Source organism: Phragmites australis, chromosome 7 (genome assembly GCF_958298935.1).
Source record: "Phragmites australis chromosome 7, lpPhrAust1.1, whole genome shotgun sequence".
NCBI lineage: Eukaryota > Viridiplantae > Streptophyta > Magnoliopsida > Poales > Poaceae > Phragmites > Phragmites australis.
Window position 1 is genome coordinate 25,602,995 of NC_084927.1, and position 23,142 is coordinate 25,626,136.

At 45.6% G+C, this 23,142-nt stretch overlaps 3 protein-coding genes across 7 annotated transcripts; 2 read left to right on the forward strand and 1 right to left on the reverse strand.

The window, feature by feature from the left end:
* Window positions 1-12,275: 12,275 nt before the first annotated feature.
* LOC133925513 (xyloglucan O-acetyltransferase 3-like) lies at window positions 12,276-14,855 on the forward strand. The gene is made up of 3 exons (XM_062371417.1): window positions 12,276-12,507; window positions 13,150-13,436; window positions 14,073-14,855. Exons 1-3 carry the CDS (start codon window positions 12,276-12,278, stop codon window positions 14,853-14,855), a joined length of 1,302 nt encoding a protein of 433 aa, XP_062227401.1.
* Window positions 14,230-16,690, reverse strand: LOC133924378 (GCN5-related N-acetyltransferase 5, chloroplastic-like). 5 transcript variants are annotated; one of them, XR_009910798.1, is made up of 3 exons: window positions 15,987-16,690; window positions 15,324-15,648; window positions 14,230-14,533 (listed from the first exon to the last, which is right to left on the reverse strand). XR_009910798.1 is itself a non-coding variant. In XM_062369873.1 (3 exons), exons 1-2 carry the CDS (start codon window positions 16,625-16,627, stop codon window positions 15,375-15,377), a joined length of 915 nt encoding a protein of 304 aa, XP_062225857.1. In that variant the 5' UTR covers window positions 16,628-16,690; the 3' UTR covers window positions 14,230-14,533; window positions 15,355-15,374. The 5 variants fall into 5 exon arrangements, 4 of the variants coding, with proteins under 4 accessions (XP_062225857.1, XP_062225856.1, XP_062225860.1 ...); XM_062369873.1 differs by having other exon boundaries at window positions 15,355-15,648; XM_062369872.1 differs by having other exon boundaries at window positions 14,230-14,544; window positions 15,355-15,648.
* Window positions 16,691-20,645: 3,955 nt separating this feature from the next.
* Window positions 20,646-21,488, forward strand: LOC133924379 (MLP-like protein 423). The gene is made up of 2 exons (XM_062369877.1): window positions 20,646-20,898; window positions 20,973-21,488. The coding sequence occupies exons 1-2, from the start codon at window positions 20,718-20,720 to the stop codon at window positions 21,251-21,253; spliced, it is 462 nt and encodes a 153-aa protein (XP_062225861.1). The 5' UTR covers window positions 20,646-20,717; the 3' UTR covers window positions 21,254-21,488.
* The last annotated feature ends 1,654 nt before the right edge of the window (window positions 21,489-23,142 follow it).

Consider the following 23,142-nt stretch of genomic DNA (forward strand, 5'->3'; position numbering starts at 1 on the left):
GGACGCCCGACGCCACACCAGTCCTGATACAGTAACATGCAATTTTGAGAAATCTTTAAAACGAAGAGAGACGAAAAGTTGTGTATAATCTCTCCAAGGTTGGGCGCGGCAGCTAGCGTGAAACGCCATGGTTAAGATTCCTGACTCACTCAAGCGTGTAGAAGATCGCTACGCTGCGTAGCATCATTTGTGTGTGAGCGTGCGACCATATTTTTATCGGAATTGCTAGTAATCTAGCGTATAGTTTTTGAGGTTAAAATTATGCGATTTTCTAATCTTTCGATCGTTGTTGGGATCGTGCTCGGACACGTCCTGCTCCATCTTCGATGAAGTTATGCAAGCTCTATGAACTCCGGCAGCAGGGGTGTCTAGTTAGGGTTCGGGGTTGTTTATGTTCGTTGAGTTTACCGGCGACCCTAAAGCTTGGAGTGAATGTTGTGGACGTAGGTTGGCTTAACGGTAGCGGCAGGTAGTGGGCGGGGTGGCGAGATGATTGGGCGCCACCGATCATTAGTGCGGAGGTGAGTGGTGGTAGCAAATCCGGCTATGGAAGCAGTTAAAGACGACGTAGGAGAACGGTGTGGGAGCGTCCTATTAGAAAGGAGAAAGACATTGGTGCATGGGTTGTCGATACACGGAATAGAGTGGCCTGGGGAGGGCAATGATGGTGGAGGAGGAGGGCGGATGGTCCTCACCGACGTCGCCCAACAGTGTGCGTGGTGGGGAAGCAGATGAAGGAGATGGCTACGCAGTCAAGAGTCGAATGGGAGATTGAAAACAATGTGTTTCCGATAGATTTGGGAAGAGCTAAAGTTGCAAAGGGCTTGAGAGATGTACCGTTAGATCTCAATCCTACGATTCTAAATCTGAATGATTTTGGTAAAAAAAATCAATCAAATGTTAACTAGCCACTCCCATTTTTATTTGAACATTTATGCGTCTATCAGTGGAGTCGTTAATCATTTTTCATCTCCTTGTCAGTGTTGATTCATTGTTTAGATATTCAAATCAAGCGGATACTTAGATTCTATTTTACAGAGCTTTATAAAGTGATTTAACTATTTATTTTTAATTTAAAATGCAAATAAGATAACTCGTACAAACAATTCAGTGTACCATGGATCCTACCTCTAATTTTTTAAGGATAAAAATACACTGCTCTAAGAACTTAATTCATTGTGTGCTTGTGGCACCTACCTGTTTCTTAATGATGTTTCTTTTCAATAAAAGGATTGCAAATGCTACTTACTGTACTAGTAGTACAGTTTGATCTGCGCACGGGCCGGCCCTCACTAGCGGCCAGGCCTGCACACGCACGGTGGCGCAGGGCAACGCGCGGCGTCTAGCTGCGAGTCGGAGAAAGCGAGGGAGGGGAAAAGGATAAGGTGGGGGGTGTGTGTGCAAGCGCTGAGCTGAATTCCACCGTGGGGCGGGGCGGGGCGGGGCGGGAGCGCATGTGCGGGCGTACGATGCAGTGCCCTGCTGTGGCCTGTGGGCGAGCTGCTCGTACAGGTCGTACCTGCCGTGTAGTGCGAGCTGCCTACAACGCGTGCTGGGGAGGCGCACGCGTCCCCAGGCTTTGTCCGATCAGGCTCAGTGCAGAGCACTAGAGCAGGCTCGAGCGGCCCTTTCTCTCCCAAAGCGCAGATGACAGCTCATGCCAAAGAAGCGGGACGGGTCTCAGTGAGTGGCCCGTGGGGCCCGTGGAAAGATGGAATCTTTGGGGTTCGGGAACGTCGTTTGTGGACGTTCATGTTAAAAAGATATTTTTACTCTATTATATTATCTATATTGTGATTTAATAGTTGAATTATAAAAAGAAAATAATATGTATCATTACAGAGAAAAAAGTCTTTCGTACATACAATTTGCTTCTATCGTTTGTGCTGGCTCGGGCAGACGAGCATCTCTAGCCCTGTGCTCCGCTTGTGAATCGTGCGTGACCCAGAGAGAGCGAACGCGCCAGCCCTGCTTGTGAATCCGCTTGTGAAGCAAGAGAGTGAGCGAGAGCGAGCTAGGCTGATTTTGCCCAGGTGTAGCCTCTGTCCGTCCGAATTATAGGCCCATATAAATTCCTCTGAGGATTTTGAAGGCCTGATCCAATCAGAGAAAGTGGAATGCCAAAGCCTATAAGAAACACCAAACGTTTGGAACCAGTGAAATTAGATCTACACCTATATTTTTTTCTAATGCAATTGAACATTGTCAAGACCGGAACAATCTAATATCATCTATGCATTAAGTCAGGAATCAATTACAATATATAATAACTTCATAAATAATAATAAGAAAACAATATTCTTTATTTAATTGAATCAAAATGTCTTACAACAGAGATCTTTGAGAGCCAAAAATCAAATAAAACTGTAGCAGATATAAGCGTAGTCTTAAATCCTTTTGGTCATCTCCACAGGCAATCGACGAAAAAAACACCCTAGTATGCGCCATCTTTCACAAAGTCCTCAAAATCTCCCCGACTGAGTAGTATGGTTTTTACAACAAGTGTGAGTACGTCTCGTACTTCAAAAGTTATGATAAAATGTATACATAGGCATAACTCAAGGATAAAGCTAACATGTGTATATTTGCATAAAAGCAAAAATTATTTAAGAACAACAATTAAAAGTATATTTGCATAAAAGAAAAATAATTTAATAACAACAATAGTAATTGATTAAATGAACAATAGTAAGTAAACAACAACATAAAGATTCCCACCATCTTGATTTATCTAAGGATCCAACCACCTCAAATATGGTTCCCACCATCAAGGTTGACCAAAATCGAACCAAACTATCAAGTTCTAATTATATGAGGATTCATCGCCACTCTTGATTGTGAGCACATTTAATTAATCAATTTTAAACTATGCAGAGGTTGTATACTTTACCTATAAGTCATAATTTTTCGTTTTGCCCGTGTCAGCTAAACGCTTATATACTTCTAGGGTGTCCAACTAGGAATCACTACAAGACCTTTACAAAGTATTTTCTAACATATATTTACCCGCTAAGGTTTCACTCATGTGAGAATACACTCTCCAATCTAGAAGCCCCGTCTTGCATCAGATAGTTTCAGGAAGAAAACCCTTCCAGCCCTACACCTCCACCTGGCCTACACTACGTTGGAAAAATATTTAATTAATTGGTCATACCAATCCCAGACTTGGCTTGTGGCTGTATTGTAAACTAGAAAGGATTGTTCCACAGACTGATCCTTAAGATGATTTTAACAAGGCTACCACTAACCCAATCCGTGCAACCTACACCGGTCTCCTCCAACCACTTTCTCACATCCTAAATCCACATTGCTAGCAAAATATTATTCCTCCATTTTATTATAGTTGCTTAAGACCATTATCAGGTATAGTTGAACAATTATGATTACCATCATCCCAAAGCAAGCTAAGTATAATATACTCATCCATAAACCCGACAAAACTAAGGTGATAAGGATAATAAGGAATTCTAGGGTCTAGCCTACCTTGGGATTCCCTACAAATTACTAGAATACATGTTTGTAAAAGAAACACATTTAAAAATATGGGTATAATATGACCAAAGACAACTTGCCTTCCTGATACTCAATGAGATCTTCGAACTTCTGATCCTGCAAACCTCCAACTCTAAGATCCTATGGGACATCGACATCTAGTCAAGAAAACAAGAAAAAAGACAAGCGAATAAACACCAAGAATAGAAAAAACAAATAACACTCAAATTTAACTTAATTAGATATATTAAGATATTTGGTAAATTTTAAGAAACAATCAAACCAGAGTTACGATGGATAAGATATGACTCTCTAAAGATTAAAACATGACAAAAAGGGTTAAAGATGGGAGAATCTAGATGAATACAAATTTTCTAGGATTTTCTAGAAATTTTTTGGAGCGATCTAGGATTTTCTAGGATTTCGCAGGGATTAACTAGAATTATTTAGAATTATTGTACTAAAGAAAAGCATTAAACATGATATTAAAAAATTATTTACAAATTACCAGATTTATTAGAATTAATTTAATCCTACTTATTGCGACAACATGATCATAGATGACATCAGCAGAGGGACATTAACTAAAAAGGGAAAGGAAAAGTTGACAGGGCATGATGACTGGACTGCGACGTGCACAAGGGTGCTGAGGTGGGGCTTATGTGGTGATGAGGTGGCAAGCTGACATGTTCTGATGACTGCACAAACTCTATTTAATTCTGGATTGCTCATCTGTAAAGTAGGGCTAAGATCTAACATGCGAAGGGGTATCTTGTTATCTCAGCCGCCATCATCAAATCGGATGGAGGGTTTAATGAAATGAAGGGGTACACAACGATTTAATCTAGATCACATATGTTAGATCAGGCGCCTGATGCTTACCCGCTCGGCCTCCGATGTGCAAGTGATGGCAACAAGTTCTTCCCACGAGGACGACTCATTATACAAGATCAAAATTGATGTTGCAGTGGTCTTCCTACTCCATCGAGCGATGTCAAGTGGTCGACAAGCATTGGATGGTCTGTTTGAGGAGGTGTTGGGCACTGACAACTGATGCAATGCCTTGGATGGTGGAGAGCAAGGAAAGAAGCTCCGAGAAGCGGCTATAGCGCGTGGAGGGGTGTTCTGGTGGCAAAGCTTGGGTGCTAGGAGCTCTGGGAGGGTTGTGGTGCTCTAGAAGGGTTAGGGGCCGCCTTTGATAGCCGAGTAGGGGAGGAGGGGTCTTCGGTCGAATTGGTTAGGATTTTGCAGTGGCGAGTGACGAAAATGCGTCAGTCTTAGCATTTGAACTCAAATTTTCGTTTGGATAGTGCATGAGTTGGTTGCAGGGATGGATAAGGACTGCGCTTGAATCATGTGAAAGGGGGTAAGACCAAGTGGTTTGCATTTGTAGAGGGGTAGACGTTGAGAAATAGCTTAGCTCCGAGTTCTTTGTGAGAAGGAAGGAGGATCCGATGGCTGGGGCCCATGTTGCGGTGAGAGAAAGAGAGAGTAGGCGGTTGAGGGAGGATGGGCTTCTGCCTAAGTTGGACCAACTGAAGGACAACCCCATGTGGCTCGGTCTTTGGCACAACGGAGGAGGGGGATGCGAGCGGGAAAGAAAAAGACAACCTGTGAAGGGAGGAGGAGAATGTGCTTTGGCCCAATAGAGAAGGGAGATTAGGCCGTGGGTGGGTGGGTGGAGAAGAGAACACGCCTAAGAGGAAAAAGAGGAAGAGCCATCGAGAGAGGGGAAATGGGCCTGTAGGACCGAGAATGATGACTAGAGAAGGGTGAATAGGCGTCTCACAATTTTTTTTGAAACTGATGGCCTTCTCCTATTATGGTTACCCAACGTACCTCAAAACTAAAGCGGCAAAACTGGAGAGAAACAAGTTGCTATGGAAATCACAAAGAAAGCACAACTCTCATGGTTGGAATTGAACACTAGGTTCCATTGAAACCCAATTCATGTGTCATCGCACACAAAATATTGCAACTTAAAAAACGAACACTTAGATCCAAATAGATAGACTCCAGTTAAAGAAACTATCCAAGTTGTATATATTTGTATGTGAATTTTATGTCTCTAGCAACAAGAAGAACAGCTTCAACAAGAGACAAAATTTCATCCCTTAAGCAAAAACAAAAATTACAACGAAAACTGAAAAACTTGCAATGAAGCAATTGAGGCAATAGAAAGAGACTAGAAGGAGATGAATACAAGCATGAGAGCAAACTTAATCTTCATTACTTGCATATGTTAGCCTTATTTTCGACAGATTAAAAAGTATTTTGCTCATAAAAAGCTCTCACCTAATACATATGCTAAGTCACTATCTCCCTCTTCTCTAAAATCCTAGCATTCAAACTCAAATGGCTATCTCATCCTCTCCCAACAGCCCTACCTCTCTATTTATAAGCCTTTGCGAGCTTCCTTGGATGCCAAATTTTCTTATTCTTAAAATACTCTTCTCTTATAGTATACTCTTACCTACCACCAAAGGTATTTTGATCCATTTTCTTCTCCATCTATCGGACGATCATGACGCCTTCATGACTTAACTTCATCTCGATGCAAGCTTCGCGATGATGCCATGTGCACTCTATACTTCCATGATTTTGAGGCAAAACTGCGAAAACACCTCGCACGCTTCTCAAAACATGACTCACTGCCACTTGTTTTCACCTTAAGCAAGCATCCTGATGTCGACACATGTAATCTGTCTTGCGATCTTAACTGCCGTTAAGTCTCTCCCGCTTTCGATCCTCGTGTTGCCTTGTCACTTGCACCGGCACCCTCTTCGTTTGACTTTATCAACACGTCGTCTTCATCCATCTTCTCATGCTTTACTTGACATCCATGTGCACAGCTATGATCACCCTTGACTTCACCCTGCCTCCTTGATCTTCTGGAACTAAGCACCCCGCTTGGCCTCGATTATCACACCGTCGACTGTCAAGTCGTATCCATCATCTTCACACCATGAGACAAACAAACTGTCACGCCTGATTTTTCAAAAGAATAACCAGGTGCATTCCACATGTATGTCAGGATCAGTTTCATCATACATACAGTGACATCATCAGTGATATATAGTTCTATATCGAACAAAAACAACTTTATTGAAACAAATATCAGAGTTTTGAACAGCAGCGGAAGAACCCGAGAAATCTCCAATGAAAGCTTTAGGGCACACCACAGGCAATCAACTGGGGGCAACGCGACCTAGGATGCTCTGTCTTCGTTATAGTCTTCAGCTTTCTTGATCTCTACGTAGTCTTCTCCAACTGAGCAGCATTTATTATTAAAAATAGCAAGTGTGAGTACATATCGTACTCCGCAAGTGTGAAAAAGCATGACATGAAGTCTTAAGGCAAGATAGGTTTGACTCAGGTTTACTGCATCTATGCCATCATAATCTGGGACTCAAAAAGACATAGCAATCCTATTTACTATGTGTGATGACACCGACATTAAAAGAACAGCTCATCGGATTCTATCCGACTACAAGACTCACCAGATATTACATATCTGGCTATCAACTTATCAGGACAGCACCTAACTACCCAAAAATAACTATCCAAGATCCCTCACTAATCATGAAGAAGTCCAAGCCCGCTCTTGACCGTGAGCACGACCGATCGATCAGTTTAATACTTTGCAAAGTTTGCACTCTTTACTCACGAGTCGTGGTTCCAGTTTTACTTCACACTTCCGGGGTGTAGAGCTGGGGTCTCACTACAAGACGTTTACAAAGCGCCTTCCAATCCATATACACCCACTAAGGTTTCACCACTAACAGGGATTCCATCCACTGCAGATGCCCACTCTTGTGCCACTGAGCAGCCAAATGGTACATACAGAATAAGGAAGATATCTAATTAATTGGCCAAGATGTACCCATATAAGCCTCGTGGTTGCGCTGTTATGCCGGGTTACAGGCTTCAAAAACCGGTCCTTAAGATCCAAAGCAGGTACTCGCACATTCTCAATATGCACACGGTAGCCATACCAACCAAACCAACCTGCCTAGATCCCTATGATCCATGTTGCTACAAAAGGTTACCCAAACCAGTTCATGATGCATAGACCATTATTCGGATTAACATCTAACCCACCCGACTTGACAGCACGACTAAGCATTTCTACCCTTGACACATAAACTACAACACAAGCGACAAGGATAATCACGGAAGACGATCTTCGAGCGTCAGGGAGTTTGTTTGATGGGCATGTCAGCGTCGGAGGGTAGTGGAGCAGCATGGCGACGGCGAGCTTCAACGGCACGGCTTTGACGATGGCTAAAGCTCTGTGCGGTGACCGGACTTGGGAAGCGACAAACGGTGATGAGGCACAGTCGGAAAACGTGGGCGTGAGGTCGAACAACGTCGGGGAAGGCTGGAGCAAACCGACGACGGTGGGGGAGGCTCGGCGGATTCCAGCGGCGTCTCGTGAGCTCTCGGGTGGGGGAAAACCGACATGATTTGGGGGCTTGGGCGCAGTGGAGCAAAGAGGGGCTCGGCCGGGGGTCGGGGCGTGGTTTTATAGAGGGAGGGGGCAATTGCAGAGAGGGCACGGGGTGGAGAACGTGCAGCGGTGGCGATTGCAGTGAATGGGAGATTGGGGATGAAGGGGGGGGGGGGTCCACGAGTCAGACAGAAGGGAAAACGGGTGTCACACAAACACATGTCTCCAACTCCATTATAGATTAGTCACAATCAAAATCTTTAGTCAAAAGCACATCTTAGAGAAAACGTGGACACCGGATGTTCCGATGTTCACTCCTCATGAGCGCCGAGCCATCCGACATGTTCAAGTCACTAGACCACCCATTTTACAACCTCTCTGCAAATATTAATCTAGCATCCGTTTCACCCCATCGCCGGACCATCCGGTGAGTACTAATCCACCATAGCCGATCTACAACCTCTCTAGAACAAATGCTCCTGCGTGCAATGTTGCCCAACGCTGAACCATCCGGCGTGTACTTTAACTTTTTCTTTTGAGTTGAAATACTCCGGCGTGAAATCCTTTTGAACACCGGACCATCTTCAATGTTTAATTTTCCGAGCGCCAGAGCATCCAGTGTATATAGTTTTCCTATCACAGAGACAAAACACTCCAACTCTATTTCTCTTTGTAACTTTGGTTGGTCATGATCATAATTGCAGTACATAAACGTGTTCATGCAATCCAATAAATCATCAAACCAAAATAACAACCTTGTCAATCACTCATCACATATAAATCAAGACACATTTTAACTTGGTTTCTTAATCCTCCCCTCCCTTGATGAGTGCATTGGTAACTCTCAAAACACAAAGATTTTGGTTTTGTCCAGATGTAGATGTAGCCTCTATCCGTCCACCATCGTCAAAGATGGCTAGGGTTTAATGAAATGAAGGGGTACACGGTGATTTAATCTAGATCATAGATGTTAGATCGGATGACTGATGCTTACGAGCTTAGTCTCCGACATGCAAGCGATGGCGACGAGTTCTTGTCACAGCGGTGACTCATTGGGCCAGATCGAAATTGATGTTGTAGTGGTCTTCCTACTCCGTCGAGTGGTGGAAGGTGGTCGACGGACGTCGGCAGGTCTGTTTGAGGAGGTGTTCAGCATCGGCGGCTGTTGCAGTGCCTTGGGCAGTGGCATGTAGGGAAAGAAGCTCTGACAAGCGGTGGCATCATGCAGAGGGGCGTTCTGGTGGTGAAGCTTGAGCGCTATGAGCTTAGGGAGGGTTGGGGTCACCTTTTATAGTCGAATAGGGGAGGAGGGGTCTTCAGCCAAGTTGGTTAGGGTTTTGTAGTGGCGGGCGATGAAGTTGTGTCAGTCTCGATGTTTGAACTCAAATTTTGTTTGGATAGCGCACGAGTTGGTTGCTGGGATGGATAAGGGCCCTGCTTGAATCGTGTGGAAGGGATAAGACCAAGTGGTTTGTGTTTGTAGAGGGGTAGACAGTGAGGAATAACTCGGCTTCAAGTTCTTTGTGAGGAAGGAGGAGGATCCGACGGCTAGGGCCCATGTCGCGGTTGATGGAGGATGGTCTTTGGCCTGAGTTGGCCCAACTGAAGGACAAGCGCACGCGGCTTAGGCTTCGGCACAATGGAGGAGGAGGCGAGCGGGAAAGAAAAAGACAACCTGTGAAGGGAGGAGGAGAATGTGCTTTGGCCCAGCAGAGAAGGGAGATCAGGCCGTGGGTGGAGAAGAGAACATGCCTATGAGGAAAAAGAGGAAGAACCTGAGAGAGAGGGGAAATGGGCCACAAGAAAAGAGGAGAGGAAGCTCGTCCCGAAGATGGATTTTGTGGGGTTTTTCCTTTTTTTTTTCTTTATTCTACCCCTTCTTAAATGAATTTGTTGTTGATTACTTATTTCAGAAAACTCAAGAGCTAGCAAAACAATTAAGGTTTAGGTGTTTTTCTCAAGCTTATGTCAATTAAATTAATTATTTCTAAACTATTATTTCTCAATAGTTAATTCATGCTTAATTAATTTCTAGTAAATTAAAATGGGATGTTACAAACATTCTTTGTTACTGGTTCGAGCATATTTTCACCGTAACCTGGAACATTTACTTATGCTGCGGGAGCTCACCGGAGGATCCCGGGCTCTCGGCATCGGAGACGATGAACAGTTTGGGTGGTGGTGCCGAACTTTGTAGGGAGGTGAACGAGCCAATCCGTGAGCACTAGCCAACATGGGCCAAGCTCTACGTGGGCCGAGCTACGAGTGCGAAGTTTGGGCCGATGCAAGGGCGGGTGGTGCGCACACTGAATTGGAGCCACACATGCGTTCTATGGACCTACCCAATGATAGGTTTTGCATATGATTGGCGAGCGTGCCAATGTGTCACCACGACTCTCAACCAAAAAGCATATAAATCTGCCATGGGTTAGGAGGCTGGGAGGTGAACCTGCACACGCCTCACTCTTCCGTATCCCTGGCCTTGCCCCATGAACGCCCACTACGGATCTGCATACACAATGGTCTTGGAAACTCCACAACAAGAAAGTTGCTATGGGACCTCATGCCACGTCATGGTCATGGCCCACAATGAGAACCCCAAAAGTAATCCCCAACACTCTATCTTGCCTTTGCCATCTCCCACCTCCACCCCCATCTTGCACTCTATCTCCCCGCCGCCTTACCGTCACCATCCTCGACGTGGTCCGTTGGGACCACCTCCATCATCGATACTCCCCCTCCCTCCGCCGCCATCACACACCTCCTTTTCCCACGCCAGTATCCTCCTCCTCCATCTCCGGCGACACACCCTCACTCCGCTCTCCTCCCGTCAGATTCACACCTATCACCCACTGCCGCGCTAACCCTGCTATACCAAACTTGTAGCTGTGACGCTCCCACCCCTGCATCCGCCACCACCGCTGAGCCAAACTTCCTCTCTGGGCCTCCCTCTAAAGCCCACTGCCACCAAATCTCAAACCCTAATCCAACCCCAAACACTAACCTTGTTGGAGAAGAGCTCATCGCATATAGCGTCGTTAGAGAGTCACCGCCACTTGAAACGTACGAGGTCAAGATGAATAGAGAGGAGAGAAACAAGACGATATCTCGACTGGCACTGGCACACACGAATCGTAAAGCGTGCTACCCTGAAGCTCTAGGTAGAGCGCCATACATATAGGAAATGACAGTTACTCTGCCTCTGCCTCTGCCTCTGCCTCTGCCTCCACAACCCAGGTCCGGCCCGCTGCTCTGGTGCTGAAGATGTGATCACACACCGGTCTGCATCCTACAGTCATCGGACTCCATGTACGTTTGGCACAGTATCCTCGCTTGGAGTATCAGCCGGGGCCGTATGACGTCCTTGGTTCCATCTGTAAGAAATTTTTGGGACAAGGATGACTAAATCTTTTTATTTTGAAACGGGACATGTTTGACTAATCCGATTTAGAAAAGAAAGCGCAACAGTCTAGAAATTAATGTTACCTTGAGATCCCGAAAGCATAGAACTTTGAGCAGAAGCGCAGTGGAAAATGAGATACTTTTGCCACCGTCCCCAGACCCCAAGCTCCTGCTTCAGTAACAGCTCCTGTTTTTACGGTTCGCTTGCAGGTCAACGGGTCGAACTTCCGCAGATTATGCAGGTAGTTGTAGTATCTCCAGAAAACAACCAATCCAACTTTATTAAAATAGTTTTAAGAGAACATTTTTCAAAGAACTCCAAACATCTATAACCAGTGATCAGGTTCCAGCAACATCTAACACCGGTCACCAGGTACACACCACTAAAAGAACATTTGTAAAAGAAAATAAATTCTACGAGATCTGATCTCACAGAAAGATCTTATTTTGTGTATGTTATGTGTCTTTTTTCTTTCTCTCAATTACACGTGTCCAGCTATTAAATCAGAGAAAAATTATATATATCATAATCTCATAGAAATCTTTCGATAAAATATCACATAAAATCTTCTTCCCTTACAAAAGATCTCGTAAAAGCAAAACAGAGCACAGAACGAGACAGTTTCTTGCAAGTTGCAAGCAATCAGTGTGGCAACTGAGTACCGTGTGATCCTGTGTACTTTAAGGTATAAGACTATAAAATGCCATCTAGCTTGATTCCTGGTGATCCACCGCTTCCTATCGTAACATTGAACTTGGTGTAAGCACCCAGTTCCCTAGATTCCAGTGAGAAAATAAAAGGAGGTACTAATAACAAACTTACCAAAAAGAAAGAAAATAAATAAGATACGCACATTTGCCTATGCAGGCAAGCCCCGCTTGCTCCCCCATGTAGCTTCTCCAATAACAAGATGGTGACTTCTTTACCGCGATGCAACTTCTAGCCTTACCAATGGCCATGGCTGAGGAAACCATTCCTCCGAACCTTCGTGGCCTAAACCACATCAGAGATGCTACCCATGTATTTCCAGGAACAAGAAAAACATTAGCACTGATGCTCACCACAGTGTTACTCATCCTTGTTCTCTCAACACATTATCCTGAACCAACTGTCTACTACTGTTCTATGCCAACTGACATCTCTCATCAGACAGCCATAACCAGTATGCTTCTACTCACTATATTTATCTTCTCTTTCTTTTTTCATGCAATATTGCCAGAAATGTTACATTCTGGCCAAATTTCTTTAGTATTTGTTGAGTGCCAAGTGCGAATTTCTTTTCTTCTTTTTGAAATTTACTGGATCTTTATTCATTTCGAATATGAACTATCTGCAGCATAAGATGCCAACTCAACGTTCTACATCAGGTTAAATTTTTACTTTTACCGGAAAGCTTAGATAGTATGTTTAGCAAGCCTGTGATTTGAAGCTTATCAATCCCAGCTATCTCTGCAGATTCAAATGGCTTCTTTAGCTTTCAGATAATCTTTATATTGTATTTCAGAAGCATTTGGATCTTGTAGTATTCTATATGTCAGATTAGTTGATGAAAATGGGAAAAGCGCAAAATAAACAACCATTTCAAAACGTTACAAAAACACAAGTAAAAACATAAATAAGCAAAGGGAAAGGGAAAGAGACCTCTTTGCCTCTGAAAATTCAACCAATGAGTCACAGTACTTTTCTAAAGTTAGTAAAGATAGGTTGGCAATAGCTAACATTTCCTAATACTAATAGTATCGAAACACAGCAAGTGTCTCTTTTCAAGAATTTAATATAAGAGATAATTTTGCTCTCTTTTTAGGTCATGAAGACAAAGCTTGCAATGTGTTCAATGGCACATGGGTCAGGGATTTCAGAGGTCCAGTATACACTAACATGACATGCCCAACGATGCCAGAGTCAAAAAACTGTGGAAAGTATGGAAAGCAAATGGATTATGTAAAGTGGAAGTGGGCTCCAAATGATTGTGTTATGCCAAGGTTTGAACCCCGGCTGTTCTTGAATATTGTCCGAGGGAAGACACTGGCGTTCGCTGCGGATTCAATGGGACGGAACCAGATGGAGTCACTACTTTGTTTACTGTCTCAGGTGAGTAACCCATGCTTTAGTTTCGCGAGACGTAATAACATGTAGCAATACTCCTTCCACCAGTGACAGATTGACACTAACTTGCTTTTAGTTTAATTCCTTTTAGTTCTGTGCATACGATAGACCCAATGTTTTTTAACGACACCAGCAGTGAAGCCGGCAAGAAACTTTCCCCAGCTCATTTGCCAGTTTGCTACAAATTTTCTTACCTCCCTTCTTCTAGGAAACGATAATGACTTTTGGTGAATATTCAGTTCCATCATGCCAATCAGACAGTCCTACATCTGCAGATATTTACATAACCTCATTTTAATGGCCCAATGATGTAGAGGCTACGAATAGCCCAAGGTGGTTCAAGATCTGATTTTTTTTTTTATGCGCAAACCTAAAATTGCATGACATTAGCTACCATGGTGTCATGGATTTAGTGCGGGCACAATAAGCTAGTTTGCCTTAATACTATAAAAAAATTACGATTGATTATTATATATCTAATGATTTCTTCCTGAAACAATATCTAATGATTCCTCATAGCAATTCTACTAAAATTTATACCTTACATCTCTAGAAAACTTATCTCCTATTGTTGTGAAACTGTGGTTAGAGAAACTAACACAATCGCTATAAAACATGCAGGTGGAAGTCCCAATCAAAGTTCACAGTGACACTAACGATAAATTTGTCACTTGGCACTTCAGATCCCACAATTTTACCCTCATGGCACTGTGGACCAAATTTCTAGTAGAAGCGTCAGAAAGAGAGATCAATGGCACAATAATTGAAATGCATGACATACACTTGGATAAACTTGATGCAAGATTAGCTGCAAACTTACGTGAGATCAATATTTTAGTCATATCGAGTTCCCGATGGTTCTTCAGGAAAAATTATCTCTACGAAGGTGGGAAACTCATTGGATGCATATACTGCTCAGAGGATAACATCACAAGCTTCAATGTCATTACAGCTATTCAGAGGGGGTTAAGAACAGCCCTCATTAACTTGAACAACTGTCAAGAATGTGGATTACAGTTAACAGTAGTAAGAACAGCAACACCAGCACACTTTGAAAATGGCTTCTGGAATACTGGAGGATACTGCAATAGAACTGAACCGGTGTTAGATGGAGAAGAAATGACCAGTACAGTTGAATGGGCAATAAGAAACGCTCAAGTTGAGGAAGCTAACAGAGCACAAAAGGAGAGCAGCCACAAGGGACAGATGAATATAGAGATTTTAGATATAACCAAAGCTATGTCTATGAGACCTGATGCGCACCCAGGGATCCATTGGAATAACCAGTGGATGAGGGGTCACAGTGACTGTTCCCATTGGTGTTTGCCAGGACCAATAGATATGTGGAACGAGCTATTACTCTTTGTGCTTAACAAATATGGGAAAGACTGGGAAAATAAATGATGCAAAATGATGAAGTGAAGTACACTGTCAACGTCAAGTCTCTCTCTCTCTCTCTCTCTCTTGCAGAAGTTTTTTTTTTTTGATAATCTGATGATCTGAACACATGATTAGTAGAGTTATGTATGTTTGAAAGGACGAAAAATTATAGAACAAAATACTTAGCCTATTCCTTCTACATTTTCATTAATTTCATTTCTAGATCAATTAGTGAGTAGCCTGTTGAAACCACTTCAAATTACTGACCTTATAGGCTATAAGCAACACTGAATCATGATATGTTACAAGCGCTTAAATAGTTAAATTGTCAACTCATCCTCATGAAATTAGTGAACCTATGGGCTATAACATTGAATCAAGATGTGTCACAAGCATTGTCAACTCATTTTTGCGATGGCCAATTAATGAATGATAATTCATTTCATCACAATCTATACAACGGTGAAGATGTGTGATGAAACAAAAACGTACATTTATACACAAAAGTCAACCTTATGTGTACCTAATGGTGCTGTGGCACTTTTAGCTTGTCATGATATTATCATCGAAGTCTTTGGTCGTAATTTCACTGCCAACAGATGCTTGCGGCAATTCCTTGCTCATCAAGTGCTTCCGCTTTTGAAGGCTCAACCAAACTAAAATGCTGTCAGTCTGGACAATATTATATCCAGCTTTCCTGTACATGTTGAACGGGACTTGATCGATTATTCTACAATGAAGATATATGCGTCTTTTGGCATCCATCTTGATAACTAGATCCTCGCACGCCTTAAGAAGTTGCTTTCCAATTCCTCTCCTATTGGGGGGAAAATAAAGAAGGCAGAATTTAGAAAAGCACTACAATCGAGATATTTCCCTTTTCAAACATAACATAGATGAACAAACTACTCGATATGGCACTGAACCAACAGATTATGTGACTGATCCATTATCTAAACAAACAATGTCATGCACTGATAGTTTGTGATATAGAAAGTTTCTTCCAGATGCATCTACTGCACATGTGACAAGATGGTTTCTTCAAACTTTCTGCAATCAAGCCTGTTAACCCAACATCTATCTTCGTCCCCAAATTCAGTTTCTACAACGAATAGGCAAAATGATCGTTCGACCAGGAGCAGTATCCACGATTACCTCCTCAATGACGTCTTCACAGTCATATTGCAGATGTACGGGAACTCGAGCGGCGGGGTGGGCGTGGGCGGGGCCCCGGGCGCGCCCACCGCGTCAAACGACACCTCCGCCGTGCACGCCATCTCCCCCTCATCGCCGCCCTCCGCCTCCCCTTCCCCCTCTCCGTCCCCGTCCTCCTCCGTGGCGGCGGCATCGGCGGGGCGGTAGAACCCCACAAGCACCGCAGCGTGGGGCGCGAGTCCGCGGCGCTCGTGGAGGTACCTGCGGATGACGAACGTGAGGAGCTGGGCGTACCGCTGGGCCGGGGCCCACCGGACGGTCTCGGAGAAGGAGGAGGCGAGGAGGCGGACGAGCGCCTCGGCCATGGCGTCGTCGTCGGGGGTGAGCGCCCGCACGGTGAGGCTTCCGTGCGGGAATGAGTGCTCATAGCGGAACGCCGCTAGCTCGTCGAGCTGTGAGAGCGCACGCGGCGAGAGGAAGACGCCCCCTCCGCCGCCGCCGGGGCCGCCGCCCGGGGAGGCGGAGGCGGCGGCGGGAGGGGCGAGGCGGAGGTGGCGCGGCGAGGGGCAGGGGGAGAAGAGGAGGTGGGGGTGCCTGGAGACGGCGGGGGTCAGCGAGAGGAGGGCAGGCGACGCGGCCATGGGAGACGCCACCGCGGAGCGGGAGGGGGAAAGCCAGGAACGCCAGAGGCGGATTTTCTTCTATTTGTTTATATTTTTTCGAACGGGCTTACGTGGATAGACATAGACGTCAGCTGTGCGTGACCTCGAATTCGTTTCCAAGCCGCGGCTCCAGGCTCGCTGCGTGTCCTGCCTCGTGCGGTCATGCTCATGCAGTCATGCTGCTCTCTTCTGCTTAACAGAGCGCACCTCGTTTCGTTTCTTTTCTCGGAACCTTTCCTCTTGAACAGAAACAGTCTGATGCGGATACGCGTGGCATTGTCCGGATTTATGCGGCAATAGCCTACTCTTCATTCTCTGTCGCGACTCTTGACTGAAGGTATGTCTTTGCACCTCCTGGCTTGACAATTTTTCAAGAATTGCATGCAACGGTGACATGATGAGGACTGTGACTTTGGATGTTTATCTAGTTTATTGCATTATCTTTTCAAATGCAATGAAATGCTATTACATATGCTTTGTATTTATGGAGGTGTGAAGGGTAAAGTGATCATTGTACTCTAGTCTAGAGTTTAGAGTTATGTCTTATGTCTTATACCACGTATATGTCCTATTAGAGCTGTTCAATATAACTGACTTATCATATACTCCTTTCCATCTAACACCCAACTTACTCAAGACCGACGCAGGTGATCCCTGCTCAGTAACAACCGTCAAGAGCTCTTTCTGGTGATTGTCTGACGATTTTATCGGGTGATGACCAAATGGAGGAGGGGCAAACTCCACAAGGGGATGATGACATTGTCCGCTGAAGTCTCCAAATCTCTACTCTATTGTGACTTGTCGTCCATCTTTATCTGTTGAACTGGTTATGGTTATGTTGGTTTTTATTCGGTCCTTGTATGTAGGGGTGTCAAAACTTGTTCTTGTTAGCCGCATCGTTTTGGTCTGCTTCATCGTCATTCAGCGCTCTGGTCTCGTTTCTATGCTGAAGTAAGAATTGCTTGTAAGACTTGATTCCGTTATTTTGTAATGAAAATGGGGTTTCTCCGTATTAACAAGAAACAAACTGATCGATGGTGTTCAGAGTTCGGACTGCCTACTTGCACCAATAATTTATCCACCTCCAGCAACGAATGAATTTGCGTCAACAACCTTTTGCTGCACAAATAACTGCAGGCCTGAATTGCTTGAATACGGCATTGCAGTTGGTTGGCACAGAGTGTTGATTCTGTCTGCCTCATCTCGGTTCTCCAATGGCAATGCACCCTGGTCGATCAGGGGGTAAGATCATCTCCAACTATATTCTCTTTATTTCGTTCCCTTTTCGATTTCCTTCCCTGTTCTCATTCCCTTTATTTTCTCTCATCTCCAACAGCTTCCCTTCGAGAAAAATCGCGAAGGAAAAGGAGAGAGAATCCCGTCCTGAAGGGAATGACCCTGGGAATCCTGTCGTGAAGGAAACTATCGGTGGCATGGGAATCAGTGGTCCCCGAGTCCCGAGGCCAGGACAACAGAGTGTCACGTGGCACCCTCCCTCAAGGATCATCTCCCCGAGATCCGAGAAGACCAAATCCCGAGAGAGGGTGCTCGGGGCCATGCATAGTGATCCCCGAGCACTCGAGTTCCCTGATGACCCGAGAAGACCAAGTCATGGGAAAGGGTGCTCGGAGCCATGCACAATGGTCCCCGAGTTCCCCGATGACCCGAGAAGGCTAAGTTTCAGGAGAGGGTGCTCGGGGCCATGAACAGTAGTCCCCGAGCACCCAAGTTCCCCGAGGACCCAAGCAGTCAAGTTCCGGGAGAGGGTGCTCGGGGCCGTGAACAATGGTCCCCGAGCACCCGAGTTCCCCGAGAACCAAGAAAGGGCATATCCGGGAGAGAGTGCTCGGGGCTGCGAACAGTAGTCCCCGAGCACTCACAGTTCCTCGAGGGCCTGAGAAGTCCTTCGCCGGTGGTCCTCACAAGGGCTCGGCGGTGAGGTGTCAATTGGTGAGAGGCCCGATGCTGCATTTAAGAAGGCGCGTGGCCTGTCACTTCCAACCACTCCCCCCATGCTTGCTGTCAGTCCCTGCCACGGTCTGACAGGGAGGCGTGGAGACATTTAATGCGTGGGTCACATCGTGCGTCATCCGGCGCGCCTCAGGATAATATCGCAGGGCTCGAGGCGCAACGCCTGCCGCCCTGCTGTGTCAGATTCATTCTGACCAGGAGAGCACGCGGGGCTGCTCGGTGGTTGCCCAGCAGGCCCTCCCCGCTGCACTCGCTGAAAAGAGGAATGATGACGAAGAAGACCGGATGGGGGCGCGTTTTCAACTCTCCCCGTCACCTCAAGCTGCAGCCCATGATGGTTGCTTTCCATTTATGGCGCCTTGGAACTTGCGCCAAGCCTTTCTGGGCACGCCACCCGCCCCAACTGGTATAAAAGAGGGGCGGGCTCCCCGGAGAAGAGGACGAATTTTTAGAACACATCGACGGAGCTCTGAAAACACCGGAACACGTCAGACGAACTCGGACGACGGCGACGGAAGAAGCACGAAGCTCTAGACTTAGACAAACATTCTTGTAACATAGCAGATCCTCAAAGAGACATTCTCAGAGCATTTGTAGCATACACACAGGAGTAGGGTGTTACGCTCAGTGCGGCTCGAACCTGTTTAAAAATCCCCTGAGTATTTACTTCCACCTGCATTCGATCATCCACTCCACCTGCATCTCATTTACTCCTATTTATTTCACGTACGAGGCGGACTCAGAATCATCCCCCCGGTCGAATCTCAAAGGGGGTCCCTCCGGATCCCCACTTGAGGAGTTCACCCTCCGACAAGAACCGTGAAGTGAAACCGTTGGAGCGCTGAAGGGAACGAAAATCCCTTCACGACGGGGAATATCGTCCCCGAAAGGAAACCGTTGGACGTAGCCTAAGTAGCCACCAGTCGTCTACTTTTGCAGCTCCTCCTGCCACCCTAATGAGAACTTACGAAAACTGATGCTAATCCAATCAATCAAAGTGGACCCCTGCTGCCAATTGCAAACCACAAACGAGACTGTCCTCGTCTACTTTGTCAGATCAAGTATTCTAGTATTATTCCACCTTGTACAATCAGTCTCACAAAGAGCACGACGCATGTTATAGCAACGCTAACCAAGTTGTTATCCCACTCCATATGGCTAGATATGGCGATTCAGCTAAAAAACGGCTCCAACCGGCTCCCTACTCCCCTTTGCTACTTTTTTTGCTCCCTATTTACTCCCCGTGCTCGTCACTTCCATCGGACAGAAAAGAAGCTCGCCATCTCCTTCGCACGTGCGATTCCCTCCAAATCCGAGCAAGAGCGCCACTTCACGCCATCTTCCTGCGCCCACTGCCGCAGCCGTAGCCGCACACCCTACGCGCTCGCCCCATGTCGCGCTAGATCTGGAGCGGAGGGGGGACGGGAGCTCGAGGTGGCGGTACCCACTCTGCCGCCGCCCTTGCCTCGGCTGTCGCCGCTTGGGAGGACGAGGGGGAGTGGAAGAGGGAGGATGTGGATATTTATCGACAGTGAAGAAAAGGTGGGCGGACGGGGAGTGGAAGAGAGAGAGGAGGCGGAGCGATGGATGGAGAGCGAGAGATGGTGGTTGGATCGGGTGGAGGGATTTAGGCGGAGAAAAATAAAATATAGGTAAGTAGGATATAAAAAATAAGATTAAAAAAGTTGATTGGAGCGTGTAAAAAATAGAGAAGAAATATTTTAAAGGACTCTCTATATAAAGATATAAAAAATAAGATTTAAAAAATCAGCTAAAAATGCTCCTAACATCATCGATCACCGTTTACCATTGCAGGCGACATGTTCGTTAGTACCACCTCACCTGCATGTAGGGTTGATCTGGTGCACCGACGCTAGCTATAAATTCGAGGCTGAATAAGGTAGTTGGATCTTCCCCAAAATCCTTCAATGGTCTGCTTCAGTAGCTAGTACGAGAGCTACTCCTCTGACAAACACTAAACAGAGCAGATCGCCAGCTCGCTGCCTGGCTCTATATAAAGGTCTCTCGCCATGGCCAGACCACAAACACATCAGCATCTACAGAAATTATAAGCAGTTAGAGCTTAGTGATTGATTAGATGGCGTCCAAGTCTGAGCTGGTGGTGGAGGTGAAGTCCCCGGCGGACAAGATGTGGGCGGCGCTGCGGGACTCGACGGAGCTGTTCCCCAAGATCTTCCCCGAGCAGTACAAGAGCATCGAGACCGTCGAGGGCGACGGCAAGTCCGCCGGCACCGTCCGCCTCCTCAAGTACACCGAGGGTACGTACTGCGCTTACGCACGGTCGATGCAGATAAAAAAGAACACGATGGGAACGACGACGGTGCTGTTGCAGGGGTGCCGATGCTGACGTTCGCCAAGGAGAAGGTGGAGCTGGCGGACGACGAGAACAAGGTGGTGTCCTACAGCGTGGTGGACGGCGAGCTCGTCAACTTGTACAAGAACTTCAAGGTGACGCTGAAGGTAAGCCCCGCCAAGGACGCCGAGGCCGGCGCCGTCGTCAACTGGGCCGTGGTGTTCGACAAGGCCAGCGAGCAGGTGCCCGACCCGGACGCCATCAAGGAGACCGCCGCCAAGACATTCCACGACCTCGACGACTACCTCCTCAAGAACTAGGCGCGCGGATCCGATCCATCGACGCACTAGTCTACAGCTGCTCACTAGTGCTCTAGCTTCGCCGTTGTTGTGAGTGTTGGTTCGCTAGCTTACCGTGGATCGTGTCCGTGTCTCTGGCGCATGCAGTGGCATTGTTACCGTCCGGTCGGTTGATGTTGCTACGGAGATCATGCGTGCGTCTGCCTACTTTGGTGTTACGACCTACGAACGAATGAATAAGAAGTTCCCAGTGTCATGGCCTCGTCCTGTCTTTGGCACTCCCTGTGATCGGATCCTGACACGCAATTACATAAATGTGTACAGGTTGAGAGATGACTGCAGTAGTGTGAATCGAAGTCAGTAAAGACTTATTTGATAGAGCTTCGGTCTAAGAATTTGTAAAGCTAGATATTTCTAACTTTAAAAATTTATAGAGCTTATAGATATATCGAAAGTGATGAAAATGAAAAACGGTACAAGAACCATACTGTCCTACCACCATTTTCCCCCTTTTCTCAATTGCTTTCGTTTTTCCAGTTCTTATGCATGAACGGGATGGTGACATTCGAAAACAGTTGAGGTCTGCCTGTTTTCTTGAACCCCGTTTTTATTCCGATCCGGAGTTCGAACAGACCCGGAGTTCAAACAGGCTCAGTCTCTACCTCTCGCGGTCTTGCCTTTTCTCACCCTTTTTTTCTTCTTCGTAAAATCCGAGCTGCATTGCTTCCCAATCCCACCCCGTGACCACCGCGCGCTCGCCTCCCTCCGTTGTGCTCCTCGCTGCCGCGCATCACACCGTGGCCTCCGTGCACATGCGCCCCCCTCGTTGGAGTTGGAAGGTAAAAAGAAAAATCGAGTAAATCGCCATTTTATTTCAGTTCAAAGTTCCTTCTGAGTGATAGTATGGATTTCGAGTTGTTTTTTAATTGAAATTTCGAGCTGAAAGTTTGGTGCATCGTTTGGATCAACTCAAATGTGCCATCGTCCAACCCCAGGTTTGGGACCAGAAAATAGATTTCTGGTCTGGCTGGAAGTTGAGGTGCTGGCATTTGCGAGGGGGCAGCTCCATCTCTATTTTCTTGGGCTCTCGGATTAGTCTTTCACCCATTCAACTCCTCAGTGACGTGGTGCATCTTGCTGAAGAAGCACTGAATCCCGGTGCTACATGTCGTCACTTGAGGTCTTCATGGATGCAAGTGATTAGATCATCTCCAATTATATTCTTTTAATTTTGTTCTCTTCTTGATTTCTTTTATTTTTTTTATTTTCTCTTATCTTCAACAACTTCTTTTCAAAAGGATTTGTGAAAAGAATAGGGAGAGAATTCCATTCTGAAGTGAATAATCTTAGGAATCTCTTCATAACAGGAATCGTGAAAGAAAACCGCTGAAACGCTGAAAAGAACGAAAATCCTTTCGTGAAAAGATTTTGATCCCTAACGAGAATCCTTAAAGATGATCTTAGCTCCATTAGGATTTAGGAACTTGTCTTTGTCTCTCTCGATGATTTGTTGTCCTGCTCAATTATGAGTTGAGATAAACGAGAAAATGCCAATGGGAGGAAACAGTATGTATGACTTGCAGTCTTGCACGGCTACACCATCTAGTCTGAAACAACATCTAACAAGTCTAGGCCAAAAAAAAAAAAAACATCTAGCAAGTCTGTGGCTGTCCAAAGATAACACTAAAACACCTTCTGGGCGGTTGGTTGTTTCTTAAACAAGATCATGCCAGATTTTACAAGCCTTTATATGTATTTGTGTTTCAATTTGGAGAATGAAACTCTACCTTTTTTTTTCTCGAACGCGGAAACTCTGTATCTTGTTACTTAAAAATCGATGTTTGATGGAACTAAGCACTACTGGTGCCTATTTTGTGAGTTGTGATAAATATCATGCTTATTGTGACTAA